We start from the raw sequence: 14,816 nt of genomic DNA on the forward strand, positions 1-14,816 counted from the left end.
AGGCGTGCTGCCAGCGACGCGCATGCGCAGTGGCCAGCAACTTCGCTGATTCACTTTCACTTAACAGTCCCTTTAAGTGAATATATTGAGCAGCATAGAAAGTATGCTGTGTATTCTCCCTGTTCTGGGCATAGTGCTGACATCCCCAGCAAGATGTTTTGCCCTCAAGCAGGAGGATCAGCCATACTATGCCAGGGAAAAAACACATATATAAGTAGATAAATACTTGATCTACTTACATAATACATGTACTGTACTGTCCACGTGTTGATTTCAGTGAGTTTTATATAGTAAATTAAGAGAATTCTGTTCCTGGTGGGAACCATGTCTTTTGCCCACAGTTTGAGGCTAAATCATGATGTCATTTCTGCCCTTTACTTTTCTCCTCCCAATTGCCTAGTCACCTCAGCTTGTAAACATGAGTGAGCAGAGGATCATGTTTCAGCTAGGCAAGGAAATAAAGGGAAGAGGAGGAATAATTATAGATAAAAAGAACCCCCAGCATGCAACTGAATGGCAATGGCTATTAAAAGGCCAGTGCTCCTAAGATGATAACTCTAAACAATAACAGCAGAAAAAAATTTGAATGCAGAATTAGCATCTTAATCACTTATCACTTAATACACTCAGACCAGTAGCTGTTGAAATTTGACTTTTATGGTGACAATCCTACTTTCAGGGAAAATGGAGATACACTTCAAACCTGAGAGAGAGTTTTACTCACCAAAGTGGGTGACCCTGTGTGACCTCCTCCTCAGGGCAATAGTTCAGAGAGCTGCGATATCGCTGGGGCAGGTCTGCCAGTGTGTCTGCAAAATAAAAAGCATCACATCTCTCACGCTCCCTGCTAATCACACACTATACAGTTATCAAAAGTTTAACCTCCCTGTCGGTCCATTAACCAGTTGCCGACTGCTCCACGCCCATTGGCGTGAGCAGTGCGGCAGCCCCAGGACCACTCCACGCCCATTGGCGTGAACGGACGTCTATGGGGCTAGCAGGAGATCGCGCGCACGCATCTCCTGCTCGGGGAGCGGAGCTCCGCCCCGCCTTCAGTCTCCGAGCGACGATTGCTTTGTACAGCGATGCGCTGTACTGGGGACAGCCGTGTGACACGGCTGTCCCCCTGGGACACAGGGAAGCGATCGGCTGTGATAGGCTGAAGCCTATCACAGCCGATCGTGCTGATTGGCTGGCCAGGGGAGGGAGGGTAGTAAAGTTAATTAAAAAAACAAAACAAGATTTTATTAAAAAACAACATCAATATTTATGAAAAAAACAAACAAACACAGAGAGCTCTGTTGGTGGGAAGAAAAGGGGGGGGGGGGGGGGGAATCACTTGTGTGCTGAGTTGCACGGCCCTGCAGCTTGGCCTTAAAGCTGCAGTGGCCTATTTAAGTAAAAATGGCCTGGTCACTAGGGGGGGTTAACACTGCAGTCCTCAAGTGGTTAAAACCGCCAGGGGGCAGCGTAGCACTTGAATTTTTTTTTTATTTATTTATTTTTTTTAAATCATGTAGCTAGCCTGCTAGCTACATCATAGCCGCTGTGCAGCGGCATCCCCCCACCTCCTCCGATCGCCTCCGGCGATCAGCGCAAATAGGAAATCCAGTTAAGGATTTCCTGTTTAGCTTCCCCCATCGCCATGGCGACGATCGGGATGACGTCACCGACGTGACGTCAGAGGGAGTCCCAATCCACCCCACAGGGCTGCCTGGCACTGATTGGCCAGGCTGCACACGGGGTCTGGGGTGGGGGCCCTCTAACGCTGCGGGTAGCGGCGAATCAGCGGCGGCGATCAAGTTATGCACGCAGCTAGCAAAAAAAAAAGTGTACAAATCGGCCCAACAGGGCCTGAGCAATCCTCCGCAGCGTTAGCCCGTGCTCAGCACGGGCTTACCATCAGGGAGGTTAATGGCTTGAAAGGACCCCTGTAGTGGGGGGATACGAAGAGTCATTTATTTCCCTTTAAAGGACACCTGAAGATAGTAAAAAAAAAAAAGTTTCCTTTATCTGGGACTTCTGCCAGCCCCCTGTGCCCATGTCGGTCCTCTGGTCCCCCATCACGGCACAGTTCTGGTATCGGCGACTTGCAAGTCGATGGCCACTGCGCCTGTGCGGCCCTCCTTTGTGCTCACGACGTCTGTACAGGTGCAGTACGAGGAAATTACTACCGCGCCTGTGCAGGATGCTCCCGGAAATGAGACTGCGAACGATGGCGACTGAAGAAAGTGAAATGGAGCTGCGGCGGGGAGTTTTTTTTTTTACAATCTTCAGGTTCCCTTTAAACAATGCAAATAACCTCGCTGTCAAACTAATGATTTGACTGAAGTCTGACTGGATTTGCTGAATGCTTGTTCCAGGTGTGTGATTCAGACAGATCTATGAGCAATGCTATAGTTACAGTACTTTATAAACTATTGGAGCTCTCTTTACGTCAAAATACACAGGTGACTAATAAGTAAAAACACACACAAGCTTTCTTCTCTCCTCACCCAGAATGTGTTGGCAGAAGGTGGCGCTGAAGTGGCGGTTGCGGGTCAGCAGGGTGTAGGCTGCTTCAGGGTTGTTGAATGCCAGACGTAAACTCTGTTTCTGCAGGCCGATGTGCAGGTGAGTGAGTGAGGTCAGGCTGTGCTCCTCCCCCAGCTGCAGCCAATCACAGGGGGGACCGCTGTGACAAAACACATCCAGGTCAGGTTATTTGCATCAGCAGAGCCATGATAGAAGGACAGCGTCTACCTGCATTCTCCAAGCAACATCGTATGGAATCAGCACGACGCAGAGTATCAGCAACATGATGGCCAATGCTCTGGTGCTTCGGGTATGTGCAGCATACATTTAGTTTCTATGCTAATGAGCTTGGTGTGAGCGGCAGTATTAATATTGGTAAATTGATATTACAGATATACTATTAATAGGCTACTGCACGTGCCAAACTAGTCCTAATCCCTTCTCTTGCACTAACCCGCCTCCTGCCGCTACACCTAACCCTATCCCTCCTTCTGCAGCTGCACCTAACCCTATCCCTCCTTCTGCCGCTACACCGAATACTATACCTCCTGCTGCTACACCGAATCCTATCCCTCCTCCTGCCGCTACACCTAACCCCATCGCTCCTCCTGCCGCTACACCTTACCCTATCCCTCCTCCTGCCACTACACCTTACCCTATCCCTCCTCCTGCCGCTACACCTTACCCTATCCCTCCTCCTGCCACTACACCTAACCTTATCCTCCTCCTGCTGCTACACCGAACCCTATCCCTCCTCCTGCTGCTATACCGAACGCTATCCCTCCTCCTGCCACTACACCTTACCCTATCCCTCCTCCTGCCACTACACCTAACCTTATCCCTCCTCCTGACACTACACCTAACCTTATCCCTCCTCCTGCTGCTACACTGAACTCTATCCCTCCTCCTGCTGCTATACCGAACCCTATCCCTCCTCCTGCTGCTATACCAAACCCTATCCCTCCTCCTGCTGCTATACCAAACCCTATCCCTCCTCCTGCCGCTACACCTAACCCTATCCCTCCTCCTGCTGCTACACCTAGCTCTATCCCTCCTCCTGCCGCTACACCTTACCCTATCCCTCCTCCTGCCGCTACACCGAATCCTATCCCTCCTCCTGCCGCTACACCTTACCCTATCCCTCCTCCTGCCACTACACCGAATCCTATCCCTCCTCCTGCCGCTACGCCTTACCCTATCCCTCCTCCTGCCGCTACACCTTACCTAGCCCTCCTCCTGACACTGCACCTAACACTATTCCTCCTTCTACAGCTACAGTGGTTTGCATAAGTATTTGGTCCCCTTGAAGTTTTCCATATTTTGTCATATTACTGCCACAAACATGAATCAATTTTATTGGAATTCCACGTGAAAGACCAATACAAAAGTGGTGTACACGTGAGAAGTGGAACGAAAATCATACAGGATTCCAAACATTTAAAAAAATAAATAACTGCAAAGTGGTATATGCGTAATTATTCAGCCCCGAGTCAATACTTTGTAGAACCACCTTTTGCTGCAATTACAGCTGCCAGTCTTTTAGGGTATGTCTCTACCAGCTTTGCACATCTAGAGACTGAAATCCTTGCCCATTCTTCTTTGCAAAACAGCTCCAGCTCAGTCAGATTAGATGGACAGCGTTTGTGAACAGCAGTTTTCAGATCTTGCCACAGATTCTCAATTGGATTTAGATCTGGACTTTGACTGAGCCATTCTAACACATGGATATGTTTTGTTTTAAACCATTCCATTGTTGCCCTTGCTTTACGTTTAGGGTCGTTGTCCTGCTGAAAGGTGAACCTCCGCCCCAGTCTCAAGTCTTTTGCAGACTCCAAGAGGTTTTCTTCCAAGATTGTCCTGTATTTGGCTCCATCCATCTTCCCATCAACTCTGACCAGCTTCCCTGTCCCTGCTGAAGAGAAGCACCCCAGACCATGATGCTGCCACCACCATATTTGACAGTGGGGATGGTGTGTTCAGAGTGATGTGCAGTGTTAGTTTTCCGCCACACATAGCATTTTGAATTTTGGCCAAAAAGTTCCATTTTGGTCTCATCTGACCAGAGCACCTTCTTCCACATGGTTGCTGTGTCCCCCACATGGCTTGTGGCAAACTGCAAACGGGACTTCTTATGCTTTCTGTTAACAATGCCTTTCTTCTTGCCACTCTTCCATAAAGGCCAACTTTGTGCAGTGCATGACTAATAGTTGTCCTATGGACAGATCCCCCACCTGAGCTGTAGCTCTCTGCAGCTCGTCCAGAGTCACCATGGGCCTCTTGACTGCATTTCTGATCAGCGCTCTCCTTGTTCGGCCTGTGAGTTTAGGTCGACGGCCTTGTCTTGGTAGATTTACAGTTGTGCCATACTCCTTCTATTTCTGAATGATCGCTTGAACAGTGCTCCGTGGGATGTTCGAGGCTTTGGAAATCTTTTTGTAGCCTAAGCCTGCTTTAAATTTCTCAATAACTTGATCCCTGACCTGTCTTGTGTGTTCTTTGGACTTCATGGTGTTGTTGCTCCCAATATTCTATTAGACAACCTCTGAGGCCGTCACAGAGCAGCTGTATTTGTACTGACATTAGATTACACACAGGTGCACTCTATTTAGTCATTAGCACTCATCAGGCAATGTCTATGGGCAACTGACTGCACTCAGACCAAAGGGGGCTTAATAATTACGCACACCCAGTCAAAGCAAGAAAGACCGACACCGCTGTCTTGTAGTTATAACTCTTTAATAGCACCCAGTGGTTGCTATTAAAGAGCTATAACTACAAGACAGCGGTGTCGGTCTTTCTTGCTTTGACTGGATTGTGCTCCCCAGGAGGCACTGGGGTGAGACCTAGGCACGCTGCCTATTCATTTTGGAGCGGTGCTCCCTTCCTTCTGTTTTTGTAATTACGCACACCCCACTTTGCAGTTATTTGTAAAAAATGTTTGGAATCATGTATGATTTTAGCTCCACTTTTCACGTGTACACCACTTTGTGTTGGTCTTTCATGTGGAATTCCAATAAAATTGATTCAGGATAGATTATATATATATATATATCTGATGCTGGTGTAATTGCGGGGACCCTCCCAGGCATCAGTATTGGTTATTATAGCCAAGCGCTGGAGTCCAAACCAACGGCACTGAGACAACCAACCCCCAAGTACCTCGTTTCTCCTGTAATTTCCAGAATGTAGAACTTCTGGTTGGACACCACGACTAGCGCCCAAAACTCCCCCGCTTTTCCTGAGCGAACCACAGGCACCTAAACAAGACAAAACAAGAGGGTGAAGGTTCAGGATGTAGCAAAGCAAGACCAAGGGGAACAAAATGAGAAAAAATGATTAGCCTCATCTCAGAAATGCTCAATAGTGATGTTGTTGGAATTCGGCCTTATGGTGTTTAAGCATTCAGCACTACTTCAGCACCGGACAGTAGGACGGGGGGGGGCGTTTCATTTAGCTCTGATACTTCCTCCATCCAAGCAGAAAGTAGGAAGTATCGGAGCGAAATGAAACACACCCAGTCATGCTGTTCGCTGCTGAATGCTGCTGTTTGGGTGCCGAACACCGTAACGCCAGTTCATTTGTACAGTGATCAGTGTGGAAAAAAAATAGTCAGCTGCTTTCAATGCTTTCAACAGATTGCAGGGGATGGAGTCTGGCCTCAGTAAGTCCAGAAAAGAGAGCATTGCAGTAGTCCAGATGGGAGATGAGCAGTAGGGATGATCAATGAGATGCAAATATTTCCGAGTTCATGCAGGATTATGTAGATTTGTATGCAAATTTATGCATCTTGAAAATAGACCAATCAAGTCCCACCCAGGTTTAACCCATTTGCGTTCCGTCGTTTTCACTTGAGAAATGTTCACCTCCCATTCATTAGCCTATAACTTTATCACTACTTATCACAATGAACTGATCTATATCTTTTATTTTCCGCCACCAATTAGGCTTTCTTTGGGGGGTACATTTTGCTAAGAGCCACTTTACTGTAAATGCATTTTAACAGGAAGAATAAGAAAAAAATGGAAAAAAATCATTATTTCTCAGTTTTCAGCCATTATAGTTTTAAAATAATACATGCCTCCATAATTAAAACTCACGTATTGCATTTGCCCATATGTCCCGGTTATTACACCGTTAAAATTATGTCCCTATAACAATGTATGGCGACAATATTTTATTTGGAAATAAAGGTGCATTTTTTCCGTTTTGCATCTATCACTATTTACAAGTTTAAAATAAAAAAATATAGAACTATTCATCCTTACATTGAGATTTAAAAAGTTTAGACCCTTAGGTAAATATTTACATTTTTTTTTATTGTAATGTTTTTGTTTTTTTATATTAAACATTTTATTTGGGTAGTTTTGGGAGGGTGGGAGGTAAACAATAGGTTTATAATGTAAATGTGTGTTGATTTTCATTTTTTTTTGTTGTAGTAGTACTTTTTGGCCACAAGATGGCGGCCATGAGTTTACATGACGTCACTCTAAGCGTAACACAAGCTTAGAGCGACGCATGGGGGAGGTAACAGCCAGAAAAGGCGCAGCTTCCGAGAGAAGCTGTCGCTTTTTCAGCGAGGGAGAGGAATCAGTAATCGGGCACCATAGCACGATTCACTGATTGCCTGGCTAACGAACCGCGGGCCGGGAGCGCGCGTGCGCGATCGGCTGCGGGAGCGCACGGTAGCGCGCATGGTACCTGGACGTAGTTTCTACGTCCAGGAACCAAAATAGGTTAAATTGATTGGTCCATTTTCAAGCTGCATACGTTTACTCAAGCCTGCATGAACTCTGAAACATTTGGATCTCACTGATCATCCCTATTGACCAGAGCATGGAGCAGGAGTTTGGTGGTGTTGGCGGGTAAAGGATACCCGAAGTGACATGTGACATGATGAGATAGACATGGGTATGTACAGTGCCTAGCACACAAATAACTATGCTGTGTTCCTTTTTTTCTTTATCTGTCTGAAAGAGTTAAATACAGGTATGTAAGTGGCTGACTCAGTCCTGACTCAGACAGGAAGTGACTACAGTGTGACCCTCACTGATAAGAAATTCCCCTTTTTATCTCTTTCTTGCTCTCAGAAGCCATTTTCTGCTAGGAAAGTGTTTTATAGTTGGAGTTTCTGATCAGTGAGGGTCACACTGTAGTCACTTCCTGTCTGAGTCATCTATCTTTTCCAGGAGGAGTTTCAAAAATCTGTCACATGGATCTGTACTACATCAAGCAGTGTAAAGCCAATGGCGGCGGCAGCAGCAGCAGCATTCTGCTCATCATTAGATCAGATTTTGGACACATCTAATTACCGGCGGTCTGTCCTCACCTTGATGTGACACTGGAACTCCTCCATCTCCCCGCCCAGGATCTCCATATCCAAGTACAGCTTCAGTCGGTGATCCACAACCCGGAAATCTAATATCTGGTGGGGACCTGGAGAACCTGTAGAGGGGGTTAAAAATATTTAGGTTTAAACCAAAAAAAATAAATTAAATAAAATGTAATCAAAGCTGAGAACACTCAGGCAAAGCTTCTCTTCAGAGGTCTCCCCTTTTTATTTAGGTGGGGAAAAGCTGTAGATGGTTATGTGATCTACTTACACAACACATGTATTGCACTGTCCACGTTTTGATTTTAGTGATTTTTCTACAGTTAAAAAAATAAAATTTCCTTCTTAGCATTTCTCATTTTAACTGTGGCTATTTTGAATCCAATCCTGATGTAATTTCCCCCCTAACTGTCCTCTGCCTGATTTGCCCGCTCTTCACTATAGAAAGTGCATTGTCTCAGCATGAGAAATATTGGCCAATCAGAGAGGAACAGAGGTGTGGGAGGGGAAAACAGGAGGGAAAGAGGCTTCAGCCAATCAGGCTGCATTAAGTCTGAAGGGAAGTAGAGAAGCGAAAAAGGACAACCCAGCATGCCCTGCAACTTCCTTTGAGTGTACCAAATAAGAGTCAGGTAAACTGGGGAATGATCATTTATCAACAAGAAAAGTAATAGTGATTTAAACTTTTGTATTTCCTGGTTAGCCACCTTATTACTTGTTTACCAGATAAAAATAAAGATTTGATTTTTTATTTTATGCCCGACAGTTACTCTTTAAGGTAGAATGGAGCTCTAGGCAAGTAACAACTTTGGGCACACCCTTGATGGTCGCCTGGCTTCTTTTTCGGTAAGATTTGGTGGGGGCTAGCATCAAATGCGTATGCGATTTTCTGTCTATAGAAAAGTGGTTTTGAAGTGTGTTGTTCAATGTGTGTGGTTTTAACAGGCCCGGAAATGCTCAAAACCTTTTAACGCACTGATTAAAGGAGAACTGTAGAGAGAGGTATATGGAGGCTGCCATATTTATTTCAATTTAAGCTATACCAGTTGCCTGGCTGTAGTGCTAATCCTCTGCCTCTAATACTTTCAGCCATAGCCCCTGAACAAGCATGCAGAAGATCAGGTGTTTGACAATTCTGTCAGATCTGACAAGATTAGATGCATGCTTGTTTCTGGTGTTATTCAGACTCTACTGCAGAGAAATAGACCAGCAGGGCTGCCAGGCAACTGGTATTGCTTAAAAGGAAATAAATATGGCAGCTTCCATATCCCTCTCACTATAGTTCTCCTTTAACTTATTGCACTGCATTTCTTATTGCAATGCACAGAAATATATGCAACAGTATTACAAATTCACACATTACCACAATCTGCAAATGTGAACGAAATAACGGGAAATATTACTTTTATAATGTCCTTACAGATTGCTGAAAAGCAGACAGCAATGTCTATAGTGGGAACATAGCTTAAAGCGGTCCTGAACTCTCTGCTCTAAAAGATAAGCAACAGCATAATAATCTTTAAAGGACAAATGTAGCGAGAGCGATATGGAGGCTGCCATATTTATTTGCTTTTAAACAATACCAGTTGCCCGGCTGTCCTGCTGATCCTCTGCCTCTAATACCATTAGCCATAGCCCCTGAACAAGCATGCAGCAGATCAGGTATTTCTGGCATTATTGTCAGATCTGACAAGATTAGCGAGATGCTTGTTTCTGGTGTTATTCAGACACTGCTGCAGCCAAATAGATCAGCAGAGCTGCCAGGCAACTTGTATTGTTTAAAAGGAAATATGGGAGCCTCCATATAACTCTCACTTCAGTTGTCCTTTAGAGAAAAAACAAATCCTGCAATAAATCTGCAGTGTGTCAACTTCCTGCTTTCATGGAAGCAGACACAGGGTTAACATACTGTGTTTAAAAATCAGCTGCTCTGCTGGGATTACTGAGCTCAGAGATCAAATTACAACTTGTGCTTAGTCACAGATGAGGGGGGATTAGACAGGAAAAGCTCTCTAAACACATACAGGGTGCATTGTTCTATGTTTCCCTTCTGTCCTGTGCAAGAGTTCAGGTCCACTTTAAGTAGCTAACTTTTTCTCCCTACAGGTTTGCTTTAATAACAATACCTGCAGGTCTGAAGAAAAAAGAAAACAGAGAGCAGGCAAGTCCATACATGTAATTTAAAGCACATTTTTGGCCTGCTCCGTTGTGCTCTGAATAGTGGAAGAAGGGCCAGCGTAATAAATGAATCCTATATTACGATATTCTGCAGTTATGTAGGACTTACTTGGGCTGGCCTGCCAGCTGTCTTGGCGTATGATGCTGTCTGGGTTGGGAGAAGGGGTCTTAGTCCTGTATTTATAACTTCCAGTGAGGCCGCTGAGATTGGGGTCTGAACCAGAAGTGCCATTTAATATGCCATCTCCTCCATCCGGGAAGCTGCTGCCAGTCTCCGAGCTGTCATCACCTCCACCCAGGTAGAAGGCTTTCTGTTCTTCCTTGTCAGCGCCCTCTGCTGGCTGCTCACTGGCATCGTTTGGCGTGGGCGTGCTGCAGTGTCCATTCCGCAGCTCGGGGGCCAAGATGACGTGAACGCTTCCACAGGTGGGGCAGCCGGCTGTATCCGCAGGTCAACAGAAAACAATGGGAGTTAATAGGGCAACGCAACTGTAATCTCCAATGCTGCAGATAAATGCTTACTTATTCCTCCCAAAGCATAGCTGCCACAAGTCTATAGTCACATAACAACCTTACAAAGCCAAACAACTATTGGAGGTGCTCGAGAATTTCACTGCAGCCCAGGGCACACTGTCATGGTTTTTATTGACCTGAGGAAGTAGGTTACACCCATGAAACGCGTTGTCTAAAACCTAATTCTGTGTGATAAATCTTATACATTGAGCTGTGTTGGCCATTTTATCTAAAGGAGAGGTAAGTCTATTACTACCTCTCCTCATCTATTTTATATTACTTGTCTTATTGATTTTATTATTGGGTGCCTCCACCCACCAGTACTAAATAATGGCCATACTATTTAACCCTTAAGCAGATGATTTATTTAGAGCTTGCAAGTTCTCCAGGCCAATTTATTTAAGCACATTTTTTTTTGTTATATTTCCCTGCATCTTATTAGTACTGCTGTAATGGGTATGTATGGCCACTTGTCACTATGGGGCAGTGTGAGACAATAGAACAAGGGTGCGCTCCTATGGTGCATTAACTTTTTTATTTCAAACTTCCACGCTAAAAACAATTGCACTTACAGTCTATGTGCAAGTTCTGCACATGTAGGGGGCCGCCAGCGAGTATCACCCACGTCTTGAGCCTGGCCAGGGCTTCAAGGGTCCGTCTGCTACACTTCTCGGCAAGCCGTCTGATCGTCACAGTGACGATCAGACGGCTTGCCGAGAAGTGTAGGAACCGGCGGCTTTCCCCAGTCCCCCTGCCTCTTCATCGCAGACGGACCCTTGAAGCCCTGGCCAGGCTCAAGACGTGGGTGATACTCGCTGGCGGCCCCCTACATGTGCAGAACTTGCACATAGACTGTAAGTGCAATTGTTTTTAGCGTGGAAGTTTGAAATAAAAAAATTAATGCACCATAGGAGCGCACCCTTGTTCTCTTGTTTCCCATACGCTAGATTCCTGGCACCACCCAGTGAAGGGAGCAGCACCGTGGGCATTACATACACTTAAAGGGCCATACTCAGCTGAAGCTAGCGCAGGATATAACACTTGTCTCTTTTCCTCAAAAACAGTGTGAGACAATAACAGGGGACTTCAGCTTTCAGTTTCTATATTTTCTGCTAGTAGAGAGCTATCAAGGCATTCCAAGAATTTACAGCACAACAAGTTCTGTCAACTGAGGTCAAAAGCACTTCTCTCAAAGAGATAACTTTATTGGAGCTGCAAATGGGTTAAGTAGCATTACTATCAGATACACTCGCATATAAGGCAGCAGAGGTACCCACTTTTCCCTCAGAAAGCAGGAAAAAATGATCGACTCGCATATAAACCTCTCCCCAGTGTTGCCCACTCCACAGTAGCCAGATGTGCCCCCTGTACAAGTCAGCACCCCTCCCCATAGCCAGATGTGCCACAAGGATGATAGTTGTGTCTCAAGACGCCACTAGATGGGGTCATAGATAGGAGACAGCGATTGCCACCCAGGAAGAATCCCTGATCACTGCTCCGCTGACATGTTGCTTGCTCGCTCCGCTCCACAAGCCAAGGGACACAGGTAGTCTTGAGCAGTGCACTCTGCACACCATGCTGCAGGGGATATAATCAATATATGACACATTTTTTATGGCCACTATTTTTTCCCCATAGAGCTGCTGCTCCTAGCAATGAAAATATAAAAAAAGGAACTCAGACAAGTTCTAAGTAGGATTGGAACTATGTATATCCATGTATGTATGTACTCCAAAGATGCACGCCCTTCACTATGGCATTACAAGTAAAGGAACAATAGCCTCCGGTTACCTGCGTGGTTACTGTGAAGACCATGTGACACCTCGTCCTGTGGTTTTGCATCGGCGCCTGGACTGAAGATGACCCCGCTGTCCTCCTGGGGGCTGAATTCATTTTTACATTTCAAGCATTGTAGTTTAGGGGGACCTTCCTCTACCCGGGAGTTCAGTTTCACGTTTTCTTCCAGCACCGGATACAGAACATCTAAGAGGGTCTGGAGGAACAAGAAAGGGGACTTGGTGACAGTGGTAAATAGAGGGGACAGCATTTTCTATTGCCAATGTACTGCGTGATCAGTGGCCTGTGCACTCTATACAGGACAATGCGGCAATGACTGCAATCTGCTTTATGATCTACTGATTTCTAACAGATAAGGTCGGTGATAATACATCAGGCGACTTGGCGGGCAATCGACCATCCAATTCCAATTATTATACTCGGATGACAAATTGTTGTCGCCAAGTGCATGTTTGATCGACAATGCAACCAAGTTCAGGATGACCTGTGGTGTACCGGCCTGTGGTGTACCGGCCTGTGGTGTATGGGCAGCTGACAGATCTCTCTGTAATCAGATTTGATGAGAGAGAGATTTGTCTCTAGGTCGAATCTGCCCATCATCGCCTGATCTATGGCTACCTATACCGGGAGGTACAAGATAGTAAAAAAAAATATTCCCTGATGTATTTTTGATCAGAGAAAGATCGTTTATTTAAATTATAAAGCCCCATACATCATGTAATTATATATTCAATACAGACAAAATAATTGCAACTGAAACCAGTCCATTACCACCACAGAAAAATAGGGATACAAGAAGGAAAGGGAACCTGAATTGAGTAAAATTATTTAAAATAAACACATGATGTACCTGCAAATAAATATTACATACTTACCTCACCATCAGTTCCTCTCAGAAGCTCACTCTTTTCTTCTAAGAACGATTTCTTCCAGTTCGGACTAGATCTAGTCAGGCTGGTCTCTCCTGGTGCTGAAAGCATTAGGGCCTGTTTTCACTAGAAGCATGAGAATTCACATGCTATTTTTCAGACGTGCAAATTCGCATTTGCCCAGAATCTTACAGCTTTGCTGTTCAGATTTTTCCTGGATGCGAATTTTGCATATAATGGAAACAGGACCACTGAAATGCATTGATATGCAAAGTGGTGTACAGCAAATCCACACAAATTCGCATCTAGTTGATATGGGCCCTAAAGGTGGCCACACACCATCAAATCTTTCATATTTTTAATCTGAAAATTCTAATCAATTTTTCTGACTATAACATCTTAAAAATCTGACCAATGTAACAAACACATACGTTCAATTTTGACAATTGAAAAACTTGCATGGATCTATGCTTTAATAAATTGATGTTCCATATACCATTACATTTTTTGAAAAATCTATAAAATCCACCACTTCTGACCAAAAACTTAAACCAAAAAATAAATAAATAAAATAAAAAAACAGGAAATTCAATTTGTTTTATTGTATGGGTCCCTTTCTCACTATATCAGCTGCTGTCAGGTGTAACTGAAAGGACAACTTATGTGCAAGGTAATGTCCAAGTTTCCCTATGGCTTAAGCGATATTACAATTTAGCAGTGTGCTGACCCGGAAGCTGTTATGCGGTAAAGGCCATTTTTAAAATGAAGTGCAGAGAATCCTAGTGATCACAGTGAACAAACAGGGCGGAAAAGATGAGAAAGCTTAATGATTAGACTACGCAGGACGTAAGTATGTTTATTTTGACTCCAGAGGAGCACTATCCATTACCGTAGCACTGTGCTCTCTGTCTCGGTAACACGTGTGGTGCTAAAAGAGCTATCAGCAGTACTCCCATGGCTTTAGGACTGGGAAAGTGACCAGCCTTTGGTGCATCAGACCCCAACACACCTTCACTTGCAGTGTTCTCCCCAGAATTTTTTTCCAGCCGGGTGGCATGAAATAGTAGCCGGGTGGCATGAAAAAATAGCCGGGTGGGACGAGTTGAAAATGCAGGGCAACTGTGCTTACAGCATAGGAGGAGGTGAGCCGATGACAGCCGGGTGGTCACCAAATCTAGCCGGGTGGAGCACCCGGCTAAAAGAGCCTGGGGAGAACACTGACTTGTTGTCAAGCAAGGGGGTTCAAAGGGAACCCTCTAGGAGATTGACCTCAACGTCGGCAGGGGGCTTAACCTGCATGCCTGTTGGATATTTTGCAACAACAATCTAATTTATTTTGGGGTGTTGTGTTAGGCGCTGGCTATCTGTGAGTTTTGAGCACGGGTCTCTTTAAATTTTTCTCTCAAGGATGATCAGGGGAAACGGGATGCACCTGAGCTCAATTTTGAGCTTCATGGCAAAGGCTGTGAATACTTATGTACATGTGCTTTCTCCATTTTTTAATTTTTAACAAATTTGCCAATACCTCAAACTTTTTTTCAAGTTATCATCATGGGGTGTTGTGTGTAGAATTCTGGGGAGAAAATGAATTTAATCCATTTTGGAATAAGACTGTA

The 14,816-nt window shown here is 44.9% G+C and overlaps 1 protein-coding gene across 1 annotated transcript in view; it reads right to left on the reverse strand.

Moving 5' to 3' along the window:
- Positions 1-14,816, reverse strand: part of STK11IP (serine/threonine kinase 11 interacting protein) — a 70,037-nt gene that overhangs the window by 5,843 nt on the left and 49,378 nt on the right. Inside the window, exons 17-22 of the mRNA XM_068245958.1 lie at positions 12,326-12,527; positions 10,131-10,460; positions 7,841-7,956; positions 5,674-5,771; positions 2,496-2,674; positions 725-809 (exon numbers count right to left, since the gene is read on the reverse strand). Coding sequence (XP_068102059.1) covers positions 725-809; positions 2,496-2,674; positions 5,674-5,771; positions 7,841-7,956; positions 10,131-10,460; positions 12,326-12,527 — 1,010 coding nt within the window. The remainder of the gene's footprint in view (positions 1-724; positions 810-2,495; positions 2,675-5,673; positions 5,772-7,840; positions 7,957-10,130; positions 10,461-12,325; positions 12,528-14,816) is intronic.

The sequence above is a fragment of the Hyperolius riggenbachi genome, chromosome 7, assembly GCF_040937935.1.
Source record: "Hyperolius riggenbachi isolate aHypRig1 chromosome 7, aHypRig1.pri, whole genome shotgun sequence".
Lineage (NCBI taxonomy): Eukaryota > Metazoa > Chordata > Amphibia > Anura > Hyperoliidae > Hyperolius > Hyperolius riggenbachi.